General features: G+C 40.7%; 1 protein-coding gene across 1 annotated transcript in view; it reads left to right on the top strand.

Annotated features, from left to right (window-relative positions):
• Window positions 1-18,254, top strand: part of LOC138755621 (N-terminal EF-hand calcium-binding protein 1-like) — a 201,760-nt gene that overhangs the window by 101,423 nt on the left and 82,083 nt on the right. The window contains 1 exon segment of the mRNA XM_069921964.1: window positions 4,406-4,514. Within this exon segment, the coding sequence (XP_069778065.1) occupies window positions 4,406-4,514 (109 nt within the window).

The raw sequence follows: 18,254 nt of genomic DNA, 5'->3' as shown, positions 1-18,254 counted from the left end.
AGAAGTTGTCTGTGAGCTAAACCAACAGAACTGTTTTTTGGAATCTTCACGAGTTCAAATAATGACAGTTGGCGAGCTATCACAATCACCTGACCTCTGAAGTCACTTGCTTCCCAGAGTTCTTTGTGTCTCCCAGCCACTGAGAAATCCTGATCTGGGGGGGTGGGGGGGGTGCTGTAACCACAGATACTGGTTTGATAATGGAGTGGCTCAGTTCACCACAATATATTAATATCTGAAATTACAAGAGTAAGGGCCCAGTTAATTCAGGGGATATAGACATCACTTGGAATCCAATGATTTATTAGCCATTCTGATTTACTACAGAATTGAGGAGGCACTTAAGGAGAGTCTGAAATTATACAAAGGGCTAACAAAAGAAAGAAGGGAAGCACAGATTTAAGATGTGAAGTACAACAGCTGCAGATGTTGGAAACTTATGCTAACAAATTGCTGGAGGAACTCAGCCATTCAACATTCAAGTTCTGAACTGTTGATCAAGACTGAAATGGAAGAAATCAAAATACATATATAAAAAGGGAAAGAAGCAGAGAGAGGGAACCAAAGGTGATAAGAGTATAGGATAGAAGGTCTGGGAGGTGGGGAGATGGAAGCAGAAGAATCATGGGTGTGGGGGTTACCTAAAATTAGAAAAATCAGTGTTCATGCCATTAGATTTAAGACTGGCCAGGAGGAATATGATGTGGTACTTCAAGCTTATGTTAGGCCTCACCCTGCCAGTGGGTGAGGCTGAGGAAATACATGCCATTGTATCATGTTTGGGAAGTTAAAATGGTTGGCTACTGGAAGCTCAAGTTTAGACCTTCAGAATGTGAGATGTTCAACAAAGCAGTCACCAAATCTGCATTTGGTCTCACTGATGATGCAGAGACCACACTGGGTACATCAAATGGTTTAAAATGATGTGCCTGTAAAGCTCTGCCTCACCTGGAATATCTAGTTGTGGCCCTGAATCGAATTGAGAGAAGACATAGGGACAGGTTTTGCACTTTCTGTAGTTATGGTGGGGAGAAGTGCTTTAGAGGATAGAAGGTTGGGTGAGGAGAGAAGAACAGACTAGGGAGTTTTGGAGAGACTTATACTTACATTGGGTAGAGAGGAGAAGATGTGGCTGATAGTGGAATCGTGATGAAGTGTTGGATGCAGAGTCTTGTGGCATGAAAAGAGAATAGAGGACTCTGTCTTTGTTCTGCCTGGGAGGAGGTGGGACAAGTGCAGAAGTACAAGAATGGAGAAGTTCAGGTGTGGCTTTATCAATGACAGTGATGGGGAATCCACTTTCTTAAATAAACATTTCAGATGTCCTGGAAGTGGAAGGCCTCATCCTGGGAATAGATGTAATAGAGGCAGAAAAATTGTGACAAAGGAATGGCACCTTTATAAGGGTCAGGATGAGAATAGGTATAACTCAGGTAGTTATGAGAGTCAGTAGAATTGTAATAGTTATCTTTGGATAGTTATCCAGGAAGTTTTAAGGATAGGGTGGAAGTTGACAGTGAATTTAATAAAATTATCAAGTTCTGTGCAAGTACAGGAGGTTACCTCCTGGAGGTAGCACCAGTGCAGTCCTCAGTGTTACAGAGGAAGAGACAGGAAATGGTACCTAAGTCCGATTGGAACATTTCACACATCCAACATAAAAGCAAGCAAAGCTGGGGCCCATACATGTGCTCATGGCTGTACATTGGCTATGGAGAAAAGGGAGATATAAGATAACTTCCTTCCTTGAAGATTAGCAATGAATCAGATGGGTTTTTAAGAATACAGTATTATAATTATTTCCATTACTAAGAGCCTTTTACTTTCAATTCCAGATTTATATAATTACATTTAAATACTTAACAGCTGTGATGTGATTTGAATCTTTTTTCTGTATCAATGGCCCAGATCTCTTTCTGAAAGTCCAGTAATTTAACAACTATGTTGCTGAAGATCCAGGGTTAATAGGATTTCTCCAAGCAGCCTGCATACATGAGATTGGCCAAATTCCCTTCTAAGCTTTATCATTCTGTACCTGTAATAAGATTACTGTAATTGTCTTTTTGGATCATTCATTATCATCATCAGGTTGCAATCTCTACTATTCATTTAAGAAATATCAATTAATAACACTTTAATTATTTATTAGTTACTCATGCATCATATGTTTCTGATTCATTGTTTGATCAGATTCATTCCAGCCAATTTTTGGACACATTATCCTGTAGCGCAGGAGGCTGTGACAGCAGTGCTGCCACGGGTGTGGACCCAAGGAGAGTAGGCAGTGGAGACACAGCACTCCCCTGCAGGATCACACCACCCAGTTCTACTACAAACAGCTCTATACAGGCTTTAAATGGCCTGTTAAAGGAGTTGACAGTGTTTTATTTAATCCGAGTCTGGGCCAAAATTTGTTTACAGGCATTTAGCAGTGCAATAAGGGGTTGCAGAGCCAGCTCTTCAGCGCTTGACGTCCTGCTTTGCGGAAACTGCCAAAATGTTTGACCTGGAAGTCAGCCTGAAGAAAACTGAGGTCCTCCATCAGCCAGCTCCCCACCATGACTACCAGCCCCCCCACATCTCCATCGGGCACACAAAACTCAAAACGGTCAACCAGTTTACCTATCTCGGCTGCACCATTTCATCAGATGTAAGGATCGACAATGAGATAGACAACAGACTCGCCAAGGCAAATAGCGCCTTTGGAAGACTACACAAAAGAGTCTGGAAAAACAACCAACTGAAAAACCTCACAAAGATAAGCGTATACAGAGCCATTGTCATACCCACACTCCTGTTCGGCTCCGAATCATGGGTCCCCTACCGGCACCACCTACGGCTCCTAGAACGCTTCCACCAGCGTTGTCTCCGCTCCATCCTCAACATCCATTGGAGCGCTCACACCCCTAACGTCGAGGTACTCGAGATGGCAGAGGTCGACAGCATCGAGTCCACGCTGCTGAAGATCCAGCTGCGCTGGATGGGTCACGTCTCCAGAATGGAGGACCATCGCCTTCCCAAGATCGTATTATATGGCGAGCTCTCCACTGGCCACCGTGACAGAGGTGCACCAAAGAAAAGGTACAAGGACTGCCTAAAGAAATCTCTTGGTGCCTGCCACATTGACCACCGCCAGTGGGCTGATAACGCCTCAAACCGTGCATCTTGGCGCCTCACAGTTTGGCGGGCAGCAGCCTCCTTTGAAGAAGACCGCAGAGCCCACCTCACTGACAAAAGGCAAAGGAGGAAAAACCCAACACCCAACCCCAACCAACCAATTTTCCCTTGCAACCGCTGCAATCGTGTCTGCCTGTCCCGCATCGGACTGGTCAGCCACAAACGAGCCTGCAGCTGACGTGGACTTTTTACCCCCTCCATAAATCTTCGTCCGCGAAGCCAAGCCAAAGAAAAGAAGGGGTTGCAGACTCCATGGGAGCAGCAGAATGGTGCAGGGAACCAGAAATGGGGAGAACATTCTCTGTTGAGGAGTAGAGAAGATAACCCTGAAGGACAGACACAAGTGGCAAGATGATAGTGACTTGCAGGTGAGGAACCCACAGAGACTGTGTGCTGCTGACAACTTGAGGTTAAAGGACTCACACCAGGCTGCGAGAGACTGGCTCACGAGAGCCAGGTAACAGAACTTGGATTTGAGAAGGTACTGAGGACAAGAAGGGCTCCTAAAGGGCCCTGGGTGCTGAAAGCTTCCTCATCATGTCAGAGGATTGGATCCGGCTCAGGTTGCAAATAGTTTCAACTGGAGTCTTGTGTGGTTGCAGAAGCTTTGGAGATGGATCTACAGACAGTCAACTCTTCAGGCATTCTCTTTTATTTCTTTTTCTCTGACTGTAAGGGGCACAGCCAATGCCAGTGGAAATTTTTTGTCTGCCTTATGACCGACTAAAGTGTATGTTATATTACATTTCTATTTTATTACATGACAATAAATAGTATCTGATCTAAGGAGGCGGTGGGGGGGGGAACATTATCAAGGTATTTAAAATAATAAGAAGCATGGATGAGGTGAACAGTTGCTTTTTTTTCCTGGGAAGGAGATCTGGAGAGTATGGATTTAGTGGGAGAGGGCAGAGATTTAAAATAGACCTGCAGGATGCAGAGTGTGATGGGTATATTTCATGAGCTGCCAGAGGAAGTGACCGAGGCAAGGAAAATTGTAATGTTTAAAATACATTTGGACAGGTCCATGAATGGGAAGGGTTTAGAAGGATATGGACCGAACACCAGCAAATGGGACTAGCTTCGTCAACAAGGACGTGTGAGCTAAATGGTTTGTTTTCATGCTGGAGTATTCTATGCCTCTGAGTGTAAAGCCACTAAGTTGATTTAAGGCATCAAATGGTGATTGAAGCAGACTCTGAATACGAGATCTATTCTTTGCTTATAGATGATGGCAAGTTATCGTTTGAGGAATTCAAGGCTTATTTTACAGATGGAGTCTTGAACACAGAAGAGATGCACGAATTGTTTCGTACCATTGAAAGCAACTGCACCGAGTAAGAACATTTCTGCATTTCCTCTCCTGGTTGGGTAATAATTGATAAGATAAATTGATAATGTTACAGCAGATGAAGAATGTACATTTAAGTTTATTTGTAAAAAGTTTTTAGAGTTTAACACATGCATAAATTCAGAATTGACAATTACATAATTCATTTGTATACAGGCATGCATCAAGCCAATGAGAAAAAAGTAGATAAAATTACAATAACAATTGCTTATAATACCTCAAGATATTTAATTGAAATGACCCATGCAATCATGTTAAAACTAATTTATTTAAATAACTTGAATAAAATAAAGGGGAAGAAAAAAAAACAAATTAAATCTCATCTCGCCCTTTCTTCTAATCAAGGTTATCTTTTCAATTAATTTTTTTTTTAATCAATAATATGGAACCACTGGTGGCCCCCAGAAACAGACAATTAACCACTGGAACATGCAGCAATTGTTAATTCTTCCAATTATAAAAACAATTCTGAGAATGGGCCCCACAATTTCATAAATTGAAATTTCAAACAAGAATTCGTTTGTAATTTTAAGAGATCAGTTGGTATCTCACAACTCTTTTTATTTATTTATATAGATATATATATAGATATATATAAAGATATATATATACATATAAAGATATATATACATATAAAGATATATATATAAAGATATATATATAAAGATATATATATAAAGATATATATATAAAGATATATATATAAAGATATATATATAAAGATATATATATAAAGATATATATATAAAGATATATATATAAAGATATATATATAAAGATATATATATAAAGATATATATATAAAGATATATATATAAAGATATATATATAAAGATATATATATATAAAGATATATATATATAAAGATATATATATATAAAGATATATATATATAAAGATATATATATATAAAGATATATATATATAAAGATATATATATATAAAGATATATATATATAAAGATATATATATATAAAGATATATATATAAAGATATATATATATAAAGATATATATATATAAAGATATATATATAGAGATATATATATAGAGATATATATATAGAGATATATATATAGAGATATATATATAGATATATATAAAGATATATATAAATAAAAATATAAATAAATATATATATTTTAGATATAAATATAAATATATATATATATTTAAATATATATATATATATATATAAATATATATAAATATTTATATATATAAATATTTATATATATATATATTTATTTATATGATTTGTGTTTGACATAATGCATCTTTCTCCTCCATAATAAGGGCATAGAAAATTGATTACTCAAGCTGTAATTTCAATCAGTGAAGGAACAGATCTGATTTACTATTAGCATGTTAAATGTGGAAAACCTTTTGAGTTCAGCATTGGGAGATATTTTCTGACTTTGAAGCAGAGTAGAAGATACTTTGACAGAGAGTGTGCAATGCTGATAATATTCTGAATAGAACTTATTTGCATTGTGTAGTGCACGTCGAAAGAACCAAAGACTTGTTGATCCAAACCAAGGCTTTTATTAAATAAAAGACTGGAGGATATCACAAGTAGGTCAACCAGTCCAGAATGACCTGGTCTGGCTAGGAGCAATCCTTTAAGACCCGCCAGTAGATGCGGCTATGCTCTCAGCCAATCACAGTCATCCTACACTACCATCTGTGCATATACACATTGGTGATAGAATCTGTACTATCACATATTGCCTTTGAAAAGCATTTATCTCTACCCATCAAATAGATGACTAAATTGTTATGAAGATCACAAGATATAGGAGCAGAAGTAGGGCCATTGAGTGTTCCACCATTCTAATCATGAGCTGATCCATCCTCCAACTCAGCCTCACTCCTTGGCTTTCTGCCCATATCTTTTGATGCCCTGACTAATCAAATACCTGCCAGTCTCTGTGTTAAGTATATCCACCAACCTTGCTTCCACAGCTCCCTGTGACAATAAGTTTCATATAAATAAACAATTTTAATCAAAATATTTGCAGCAGTGCAGAGCTGTATTGAATGCCTTGTCATGCATCGCACCAAGGAGAACAAGAGCAGGATAGGCCATTCAATGTTATCATTGCTGATCAGATGATGTAAAGCTGTGCAGACTATCAGTTCCACTGTTGTCTGTGGCAAATCACTCATGCTCCCTGCTGGCCTTAAGTTTTGAATTTCTTTTTTGGGAATCTTCCAATCTGAAAAGAGAAGTTATTTCCATCCTGTGTGGGACAGTCTCCTTGATGACAGAATTTTTCTCAGTGTTTCCAATGCAGGGAATGGAATGGGATGTCAGGCAAAGTGAGTCTAACCTGCAAGACACCAGAAAGTCATGTGGCAGTCAGTTATGTAGGAGAGAGGAGACAGTTAGATTGGTATGGAAAGAAAACCAGAAAATGTTAAGGCACAGGAGCAGAATTAGGCCATTCAGCCCATTGAGTCCACTCCATTTCACTGTGGCTAGTTTACTATCCTTTTCAACCCCATTCTCTGCCTTCTCCCTGTAACCCCTGTTATATCTCAAACCAGCAATAGAAGACAATTGAAAAGGGTTAAATGTTAACTCTATTTATTAATGACTTAACAATTTAATGTCTTAGCATAATTAAGTATCTGTAGCAAATATACAGATATCATATATTTATAAACAGTGTGTATGTGGGGGAAAAAAACCCAGACTATTACAGTCTGTGCCCAATATTCAGGAAGGTAAATCCCCAAACTCCAAGGTCAGTCAGTCAAGTAAGTCAGTCCAAAAACAGTCAACAGAATTCAATCTCAAAGTTCAATGTCCAGGTTCACTTCTTTAACTGATAACAAAGGATGTCAAATTGAACGTTGGAAAGAGAGAAATGACAGAGGTTGTGTTGCAGTAAACTTACGAATCCTTTTGCAGGCTTCCTCAGATGACTTCCCTTGGTTCTCAAAATGTGGATTTTAACCACCTCATTTATGAGGCATGTGCATTTCACACGGCTCTCCAAAATCTCGATAACAAGATTCAGTGACCTTTTTAGTCACACTCAAATTCAGTCTTTCTTCTGAGAAGGTCAGCCAGAACCATTCTCAAACACAGAGCATGTGGTGTCTCTGTGTATCCTTCTTGGCTACCCCAAGCCGAACTCTGCTTCACAGCTGGATTCTCTTATTCTTGCACGTTCCAATCAATTAATACATTTCTCTCTCAACTTAATGTCTCGTTCCTCTCTTTGCACAGCTCGACCTTGGTGAATCAGCATCGAGCTGTAGCACAATGTTACACAGTTCTCAGCAGAAATCCATCCTTTGTAATGACAGTCCATAGTTCAAAAGGTCAGTTCATGATCCATAGTACCCTTTATTCTGTTCCAAATTGAGAATCCATCTACTTCTGTCATAAATATACCCACAGTTGTCCATGGTAGTGAGTTCCATAGATTCACCACCCTCTGGGTAAAGAAATTCCTCAACTCTGTTCTAAAGGGATTGAAGCACACAGGGGTTTATCTTGATGATTTGGTTATAAGTAGAATCACGTGGGAAAGAGCATGTCCTTGACTTAGAAGAATTTTTTAATCGATTTTTGAAAGCTTAAATCCCTGAATTACAGAATGAAGAATGCTCTTTGAAATGACCTCAGAGCATTCTTCATTCCAAAGGGCATGGCATTGTATTCATACAGCCCAAAAGGTGTTGGAAATGCAGAAATCTCTTTACCCCTATCTGTTAAAGGAACATACCAGTAATCTTTCCACAAGTCAATTTTAGTGAAAATGTTTGCATTCCCCACCTTGTCTATACAATCTTCCACTTTTAGACTATGATAAGCACCCATCTGTGACACAGCATTTTCCTTCCTATAGTCAGTGCAAAACCTAACAGTTCAATTTGGCTTAGGCTCTAAAACACAAGGTGAACTCCAATTTGAAGTAGAATTTCCTGATCTACTAGTCTGCACTTTTCCATATTCATCCAATAAGGATGTTGTGAATAGGTCTAGCATCATTTACATCAACATTATGATAAGCTATGGAAATTCTCTAAGGGTAGATCTGAAAATAAATTCTCAAATTTTAAAAGTAACGGTCTCATATTTTCCCCTTTTGAAGTTTGGAGATGAGCCAACTTTGTTTCCACATCCTGCAAAACCATGGAATTTTCCACCCTCCGGCTTATCAATTTTTGAGTCCCATGACCTTCTCTGAAACTAGTTTTATTTGTCTCTTGATCGATAATCATCACCTCTGGTGGAAGTTTAGTCTCACTGTGAGGCACCTGCTTAAAATATGGCTTCATCATATTTGCATGACATACCTGACTTTCTTATCTGTAATTAGGTGTTTCAATAAGTGACTGCATTAATTTTGGACAACTTCATATGGTCCTGAAAACCTAGCCCTGCAAGAATTTGAATGTGTCAGAACAGAACCAAAATGGTCATCAGGTTTAACATTTCTCATCTTTCCTTGCAATCATACCAAATCTTCATCTTCTGTTGATTGGCCTTTAAATTTTCCTTTGCCATTTCACAAGCTTTATGCAACCATTCCATAAATTTAAAGGCATAATCCAACAAATTTAGATGCACATCATTATTAACCCATTGTTCCTTTAATAACATTAAAAGACCTCGTGTAATCTCCAAAAATGAACTCTAATGGACTAAAAGCCTCTTTGCAAATAAAAGTAAATGAACCCCTTCATCCCAATCTCTCATTCTCAAAACAAGTTCTCATCATGTTTTTCAGGGTCAAATGGAACATCTCCAAGGCCCCTCAACTCTCTGAATGATATGCAGAAGAGACAATCTGCTTAACTCTATTTGCAAATCACTTGTTGGAATAAGCCTGATATAAAATTACTCCTTTGATCTGACTAAATTTATCAAGACAGGCCAACCAAGGTGAAAAACTTTAATAAATCTTTCACAATTGCCTTTGCTTTAATGTTTCTCAGAGGAATGGCCTCTGGAAACCTTGTGGCTATGTTAGAAATAGAAGTACCTTAACAGAAATTGCTTGAGACAAAAATTGAGAACAAAGAACATTTATTATAACAACAATGCAAAGTTGGGTGCTTCCCCTTACCCTGGGAATACACACATACACTGGGGCTCACCCAACTTTTATACAGTGAATTTCAGTATAGGAATACCCTCTCCCTTACATTCTTCTGCCTCCTGGATGGGTTTGGCATTAGGCAATCCTTCCTGCCTGCGTGCTGTTTCTGTGAACTTGGAGGACCAGGAGTATCCTGTCGGTGTCCCTTCATGTTATTATCCTCATTGTCCTTATTCACAACCTTGCCCTTGTCCCCATTCACACCTTTCCGACTCTCAGAGCTACAGTCTCTTCATATGCAGAGTTCGCTAATCCTGTCTAGGGTTTACTAATTTAATATGCATAACTTGATAAATCTGTGTAAGGCTTACTAATTATATATGTAGAATTTGGTACTTCTGTCTAGGGCTAGGAGACCCTTATCTCACCCAGACTACCTCTACTTTCTACATTTTATTATTCCTTGCCTCTCCTTATCTTATTCATATGGTGGGCTCACTGATCCTGTCGAAAGGACTAGAAGGTTCTTATCTTACATAGGCTGACTCTGCTTCCTGCATCCTAATTTCCATGCTTAGCCTGTTCATACTGGCTTAATCCATCACTCCACATGTCTGCACTAGTTTCCCCATCTTTCATATTTTTATGTCAAGTTTCCTCACCTCTCACAATCCTCACTTCTTTTAGATCAGTGTCACTGATCTGTCAAATGAAATGTGCTATTGCCAAAGTTGGTCTTTCTCCCAGCGGGTCAATAAACGAATTGCAGTGTCATAAGCATCCATTTGGGAAACACACACCCCTTGAGTTATAGAAATAGGGGTCTGCAAAATCATGATATGATTAGGTAGGGGAGCACCACACTGACCAGAATAGTGAGTCCTGCTGCTATAAGGGCTGTGAGTATCAGGCTCCAGTTCTCAGTAAAAAGTCTAGTCCATCCCACATCAGTCCAAGGTTGCCAAGTCTGAACATGGGCATGGGAAGATTTTTGTTGCAGTCCTGAAGCAGTGTCTTTAACCACCTGACCGTTGTAAGCATTGTCAGTACTTGAGTCTCGCACTGACGCTGCCTCCAGCAGCCAACGAGTAATCGAGAGCCAGGCGGTTTCGTTGAATCGTTGATAGTAGCTGTCGTCTTTCTTCAGCCCCTACATTCAGGGCCATCGCCGTCCGTTCGGCGACGATCTCCAAAGCCGCCTGGAGTCTGAACAAACGATTTAACTGCCCAGCAGCTTTAGTATTCTGGAGCTGTTTATTTCGTTTACCATTGGGACTCCCCTTAAAGTAGTGGTATTTAAGAATTGAAATGGCTGTGTAACCCAAAGGATGCTCTACAATAGCACAGGTTGGGGAGGGGTGTTTCTTGTAACTTAATCTGTGAGTTGTATGCGAACATTAGCATATGTATTCACTCTCTCTCTGCCACATGTACAATCCTGACAATTATCCTGTCTGCCTTTGTGCCCACATCTGCTTTGTGCTAAACGTTTAAAACTGATCTTGTTAATATCTGCAGAGTCCAAAATACCATTAAAATCATCATATTAAGAGGTGTTCTGTTCCCCTGGTCCATATTTGAAATTTATATTAACCCCTACCATACTATGATCGTACCCTATATCTATGCCCCGTCTACATTCTAAAGTAAAATACTGGCCATCTATGCTGCCCCTATTCCAGGAGGACTTAATACATTTTGAATACTTCAGTGATGTCCCAGAATTTGGGAGACAACAATTAAACAGTACAATAAATAATAAAAACAACATTACAAGACTTTTTCCCGGCATTGTGTAACTTTCAAGTCAGGATGAAGGACTGCACGCCAGGTGGAGGGTGGATTTTCAAGATCTGTAGTCGGTGGTTCAGCAGCTCGTTTGATTCATTGGATGTGGCTCCAACCCTTTTCTTTCGTTCGTTCAGCGGTGCCTGTAATCAAAAGTACACAGTAGGGGCCATCCCAGACAGGTTTTAGTTGTTTATCTTGCCAAGCTTTAACAAATACCCAATCACCAGGTTTAATAGAATGAATAGGATACTCCAGGGGGTGAGTTTGAGCTAGTAAACCCTTCTGAGCTGCCAGTCTATGCCCAGTCTTTTACAAACCCCCTGGAGTACCCGAGAAGTAAAGTGTGTACCCCGATTCGAGTCAATGGTCTGGATCATCCCATACCGTGGAATCACAGAATCCAGCAGTAGTCTGATAATGGTGCTAGCACAATCATTCGGGGTTGGGAAAGCCTCAACCCATCGCGTGAAATGATCTACCATCACCAACAGGTACTTGTGAACACCTATCTTAGGTAACTCTGTGAAATCCACTTGTATCCGTTGGAAAGGGCATACAGCGATATCGCGACCGCTAGGCATTACCTGGCGCATGACTTTCTCATTAATTTTCTGACAAATTGGACACCCCTGAGTACTCTGCTTGGCTACAGTGTATACGCTTGAACAATGAAAGGAGCGTACAAAAGTGTCGACGGGTGCCTGGGCTCCCCAGTGTGTCTGTTGGTGGAGCTGATCAAAAATTTGCTGTGCCAATGCTTTGTTCAGCACTTGGCATCCTTCGGCTGTCCACCACAACCCATCACTAGTTTGACGCATCCCCTGATCCCTCATATAAACCTCCTCTTCTCGTGAAAAGATGGGAGTCTTTTTAAGTTCTTGTGGGATGAGGAGTAACAGCTGCATGTCCACTTTCGCAGTGAGCGCAGCCTGTTTAGCAGCTGCATCTGCCTGTCTGTTGCCCTGTGCTTTAGGGCTGTCACCAGATTGATTGTCCCGTACATGAACCACAGCTATTTCTTCAGGTAACGTCAGAGCCTCCAAGGATTGGACAATTAGGTTCTCATGCATCAATTTCTGTCCTTTTCCCCGTTATCATTCCCCACTCCTTCCAGATTTTCCCAAAGGTGTGCACTACCCCAAAAGCGTATTTTGAATCTGTGTAGATTGTGCCCACCTTATTTTCCAGACCTTGGAGAGTTCGACAGAGGGCATATAATTCGCAAGACTGGGCTGACCAGTGACCGGGAAGGCGACCGGCTTCAATAACTTCCCCCTCTTTCCCATCCACTACGCTATACCCGCTATAGCAGTGCCATCAATACAGCGGGAAGAGCCATCATTCTCTCTCCTGTAAAGGCTCATCACTTAAATCCTCTCTAATCTTAGAGTGAAGGTCTATCACCTCCAAACATATATGCTCTAACTCATTGATGGTGTTGGCAGAGCTTGGAGAGACTAAAAAGGCTGCTGGATTATGTTCTCTACCTGTAGTCAGAGTCAGATCATCCCTATGCATCAAGATCGCTTCGTATTTGAAAATTACACCATTAGCCATAACGATTCGGCGAGTGATATTAACTGTATTCTAAAATGAATTTATTTTAAAAATACCCGAGTGGGAATAAGATATGTCTTTGTCACTACAGACGGCAACGAATTTAACGATTATTTAACGTCGCTATTGTAGTTTAAACATTAAATGCCTTGCGACACAGCCCACAGGAGCTGGCTTTATTTAAAACAATCTGTAAAAACCAGCACCGAAAACATTCAAAATATGTACTTATGAGGATTGCACACACAATCATTTAAGTACAGTCTAGTTTCTATTATATTCCACTTAGAGTTCTACTACATGAATCCTGGAGCTTGTGGGGTCATTATTGAATCAAGAAATATTGGTGCCCTGCCAATCTCATTCTAACATGCCAATTTCTCCAGTCCTTATGTCAAGATGTACTGAATAGCATCTGGTACAAGATCTGTGAGCTATTAATGATATTGTTATGCCTATGCACCCAATTGTTCTGAACAATGCCACTAATTAAATCATATTCCAGAACTAAATTACAGCGGCAATACAGAGAAATTGTGCTGAGGCATAAGTTTCACTCCAGAGGAAAATGCACCAGAGAAAATTATTGGATTCCCCAGAGGTTTCTTTATTCTCCAGAGGTGGGCGATCTTTAAGCTCACAGACCTTGACTGCTGAATGTGTACTAAATCTATTGAGAGGGCTCCATACCTCTAACTGCAAGAGAGGAGCCTGGAGCCTCAGTTTCAAGTGAACAGCATACAATTCATTAGTGCCTCAATGTGCTTAAAGGGACATGCACACTCCCCCTTCAACTGGCTGATCCAGCCACTTTACACATCAGATCCTTTCTTTATCTCACATACACTTAAAATTAAGACGTATAGAACTCACTCTATTTGCGCAAACATTTCTTCTTGCAAATGTTATAACATCACTCAACTCTCAGGTACTCCCTGTGCAAAATCACATTTGAATACAATTTATTTCATAAATTGGAATTAACTGGTAGTTAAATTCGCTCATTTTACAGTATTGATAAATGATCATTTGTGACATTTAAATTTTGGCATGAATTTTAATCAATATTGGTCAGTGACTGAAGTGAGAAGTCGTGATTTATGAAATTATCTCTGGTCTCTACTCTCCCACTCCCGGCACTTCTCCCATCTTCCAGGAGCTGGCACACAGTCCCTACCTTTTCCTTGCTGCCCCTCCACAGCTCCCTTAAATGCCTGCATTAAAATCTTAGCCTTTCCCTTCTGCTTATCCTCAGAACTCTGTACAAATGCTTTTTTGAGCAATTTGTAGAAGCTGGGTTATTCTCTGCTCATGCCAATTCTCAGTTTTCTAAATTTCCTCTGAATGTCTGGAGCTGAATTGGTAACAAAGCTCGTTAAAACTAATTGCTCCCCTGCCGGGGATTCTATATCCAGGCCCCCATATTGCTGTATAGTCGTACGCAATCTATTCAAAAATGCCGAGGGGGTCTCCTCGGGTCCATGAGGAACTTCGAATGCCTTTTTAAAGTTCTGTCCCTTCGGAACAGATTCCCTGATTCCTTTAATCAGATTAACCCTATACTCTTCCATTAATACCCGACCATCATTGGTATTTTTATCCCAATTAGGTCTAGCCAGGGGGAATTTAGCTTCTCCAGGTACTGCATCTGGACCCCCTTGTGATCCCGATCCCAGACTCTAATCCTTGCCTGGCGTATCATTCCACGCTCATCCAGGGTAAACAGAGTCCTAAATATAGCCGCTAATTCATCCCATATGTATATATTTGGTCCCAACAATTGATCCAATTGTTCAGCACATCCCTGGGGATCCTCCATCAGGGAAATCACTTCCCTCTTAAAATTACACACCTCCGTACTGGTCAAGGGCACATTTACAAAACCGAGACCCCCTCCCACGGGAACCTCCCGTAGGGGTCTCATCCAGCTAACTTCTAACTTATTATTTCTGAAATCCTGCTCTTCAGAAACTGACTCACATTGTCCTGCCCTTTCTTCCTGGAGGTTCTCACTCTGCTCAAAACTATCATTGCCTCTGTCTCTCGTCGACCGTGGAGGCAATCTAATACTTTGCGAACGGGTCATCATACCACCCCTATTCTCTTGAGGAAGGGAATGTAACACATCCCATCCTTGTGTTCTAGGTACAAGAGGTTCCTCATCTCTCTTGTCCTCACTTCTCTTTTCTTTCAGGATCAGTTTGTCAACCGATCCTCTGAGCCAGCAGGCTGCCTATTCCCTGCTTTTCCACGGGTTCTTCCCGTACCCCAGTCAGATAACATTACTCTTAACGGACTTTGCTTGGTTATCTGATCATCCAATCCTTCACTAGGATTCTCTTTCTTACTACCCATACCTCCCATACTGACAGGTATAAAAATTTCTCTTACCAGATCCAGTAGCTACTCCTATCGCGCTTCCTTAACGTTCTCCCGTTGTTTGTTCTCAATGCCTCTTCTCGGATATCACTCGCTTCTTCCACTGACCAGCCACCCGTCGTCCGTGAGTCGAGCTGAATCAGCTGGGGTGCACCTACTCTCGTCGTCGGGCACTCTGTCAGTGGAGGGAGTGGGATCCCGGACAAGCTCCCATTTGTTAGAAATAGAAGTACCTTAACAGAAATTGCTCAAGACAAAGAACATTTATTATAACAACAATGCAAAGTTGGGTGCTTCCCCTTACCCTGGGAATACACACATACACTGGGGCTCACCCAACTTTTAAACAGTTAATTTCAGTATAGGAATACCCTCTCCCTTACATTCTTCTGCCTCTTGGATGGGTTTGGCATTAGGCAATCCTTCCTGCCTACGTGCTGTTTCTGTGAACTTGGAGGACCAGGGGTATCCTGTCAGTGTCCCTTCATGTTATTATCCTCATTGTCCTTATTCACAACCTTGCCCTTGTCCCCATTCACACCTTTCCGACTCTCAGAGCTACAGTCTCTTCATATGCAGAGTTTGCTAATCCTGTCTAGGGTTTACTAATTTAATATGCATAACTTGATAAATCTGTGTAAGGCTTACTAATTATATATGTAGAACCTGGTACTTCTGTCTAGGGCTAGGAGACTCTTATCTCATCCAGACTACCTCTACTTCCTACATTCTATTATTCCTTATCTCTCCTTATCTTATTCATACGGTGGGCTCACTGATCCTGTTAACTTACATAGGCTGACTCTGCTTCCTGCATTCTAAATTTCCATGCTTAGCCTGTTCATACTGGTTTAATTAATCACTCCACATGTCTGCACTAGTTTCCCCATCTTTCATATTTTAATGTCAAGTTTCCTCATCTCTTACAGCTACACACAATTGTCAACAAATACTGATTTCCAGCTTTGGTTGCGGGCATGGGCCAACAGTACTTTTCTTTCAGCCATGGCAGGGTTCAACAATTTCCTTCAGAAGTGATTTTTTCCTTTACCATGACGGGATTCAACAAGTCCCCTTTGACCACAATGAGATTCAACAAATCTGTTGAGCTTTCCCTTTTATTACTCTCTGTAGCATAAGAGGCCATTGGTTTGATGGCCAATTTAAATCCACACCCATTTTCTCAAAATGCAGAAAATATTTATCTATTTCAGCTTCCTCACATGGAGCAACTAACCCAACTTCTCTACTGGTCATAAACCCCTCATCATGACCAAGAATTTTAACTCGGGGCTCTTCTTTTCTGCTGTCATTTTCCACTAAATATTTTCCAGCTCATGTAGCCTAATTTTCTCCACTGCCTGTAGTTCTAATATCTTCATTTCCATTTCTAATCTCTTCTGTTTCTCAGCTGCTTCTAGTTCTAACCTCCAATTCCAACTGTATTTGCTCTTGGGAAACTGCTCTAACACTTCTTCAAACTTTCCTATTTCTATGTAGAATTTTGCAATTTTCCTCCAATTCTCCACTTTTTTCATTTGTGGTTCTACCGAAGCATTTGCCAACTTGTTGACAACAGTCACGAACTTGTGCTTGTTGGCCTTTTTCAAATTTTCAAGAGGGGGTAATGCCACAAATCCCTCTATATCCATGGCTGCTGGTTTGTTGCAATTGATTTCACACACACACACACACACTCGCTTTTAATTATTATTACCAAAGGAATTTCCTAGACCAGACTGGAATTCCATCAATCACCAAGCTCCAGATTGATTCAGATGATTGATCATCTGTATTCCTGTATTCCTGGGTCCATCCACCTATTGTGGATGGAGCCATTACTGTATAACATTTTCTGAACATCAACACTTGACACTACTAGCTAACAATACTTTTTGACTAGTATGACAGCATTGCTTCCAATATATTTGCAAATAACAGAAGTTCAGTAATATTGTGTCATTAAACTCCAAGAAATTCCTCATCTTCACATCTCTGCATTCACTGTTTTACATCTTCCATTTCAATTTGCCATTAACAACACTTTTTCCTCTTTCCTGTTGTTTTAATAATTAGGAAATCACTGTTCCTCACCTTCCTTCACTGTGCTCCTGCACAACCTAACTCACCCATATTTGGTTTCAGCCCCTTCGGCTACACCATATTGAACCATCATCAGTAAAACAGAAGATATGTGTTGAAGTTAAGGGGAGGAGTTTAAAGATGTGTGGGGTATGTTCCACCTTCCCCCTCCACAAAGAGTCTGGAACAGCTATCGACAGTAAGATGGTTTCGAGACCATCGAGAGGTTTCGAGACCATCGAGAGGTTTCGAGACCATCGAGAGGTTTCGAGACCATCGAGAGGTTTCGAGACCATCGAGAGGTTTCGAGACCATCGAGAGGTTTCGAGACCATCGAGAGGTTTCGAGACCATCGAGAGGTTTCGAGACCATCGAGAGGTTTCGAGACCATCGAGAGGTTTCGAGACCATCGAGAGGTTTCGAGACCATCGAGAGGTTTCGAGACCATCGAGAGGTTTCGAGACCATCGAGAGGTTTCGAGACCATCGAGAGGTTTCGAGACCATCGAGAGGTTTCGAGACCATCGAGAGGTTTCGAGACCATCGAGAGGTTTCGAGACCATCGAGAGGTTTCGAGACCATCGAGAGGTTTCGAGACCATCGAGAGGTTTCGAGACCATCGAGAGGTTTCGAGACCATCGAGAGGTTTCGAGACCATCGAGAGGTTTCGAGACCATCGAGAGGTTTCGAGACCATCGAGAGGTTTCGAGACCATCGAGAGGTTTCGAGACCATCGAGAGGTTTCGAGACCATCGAGAGGTTTCGAGACCATCGAGAGGTTTCGAGACCATCGAGAGGTTTCGAGACCATCGAGAGGTTTCGAGACCATCGAGAGGTTTCGAGACCATCGAGAGGTTTC

The sequence above is a fragment of the Narcine bancroftii genome, chromosome 2 (genome assembly GCF_036971445.1).
Source record: "Narcine bancroftii isolate sNarBan1 chromosome 2, sNarBan1.hap1, whole genome shotgun sequence".
Lineage (NCBI taxonomy): Eukaryota > Metazoa > Chordata > Chondrichthyes > Torpediniformes > Narcinidae > Narcine > Narcine bancroftii.
Note: the sequence above shows the minus strand (reverse complement) of the source record. Positions and strands in the feature narration are given on the sequence as shown.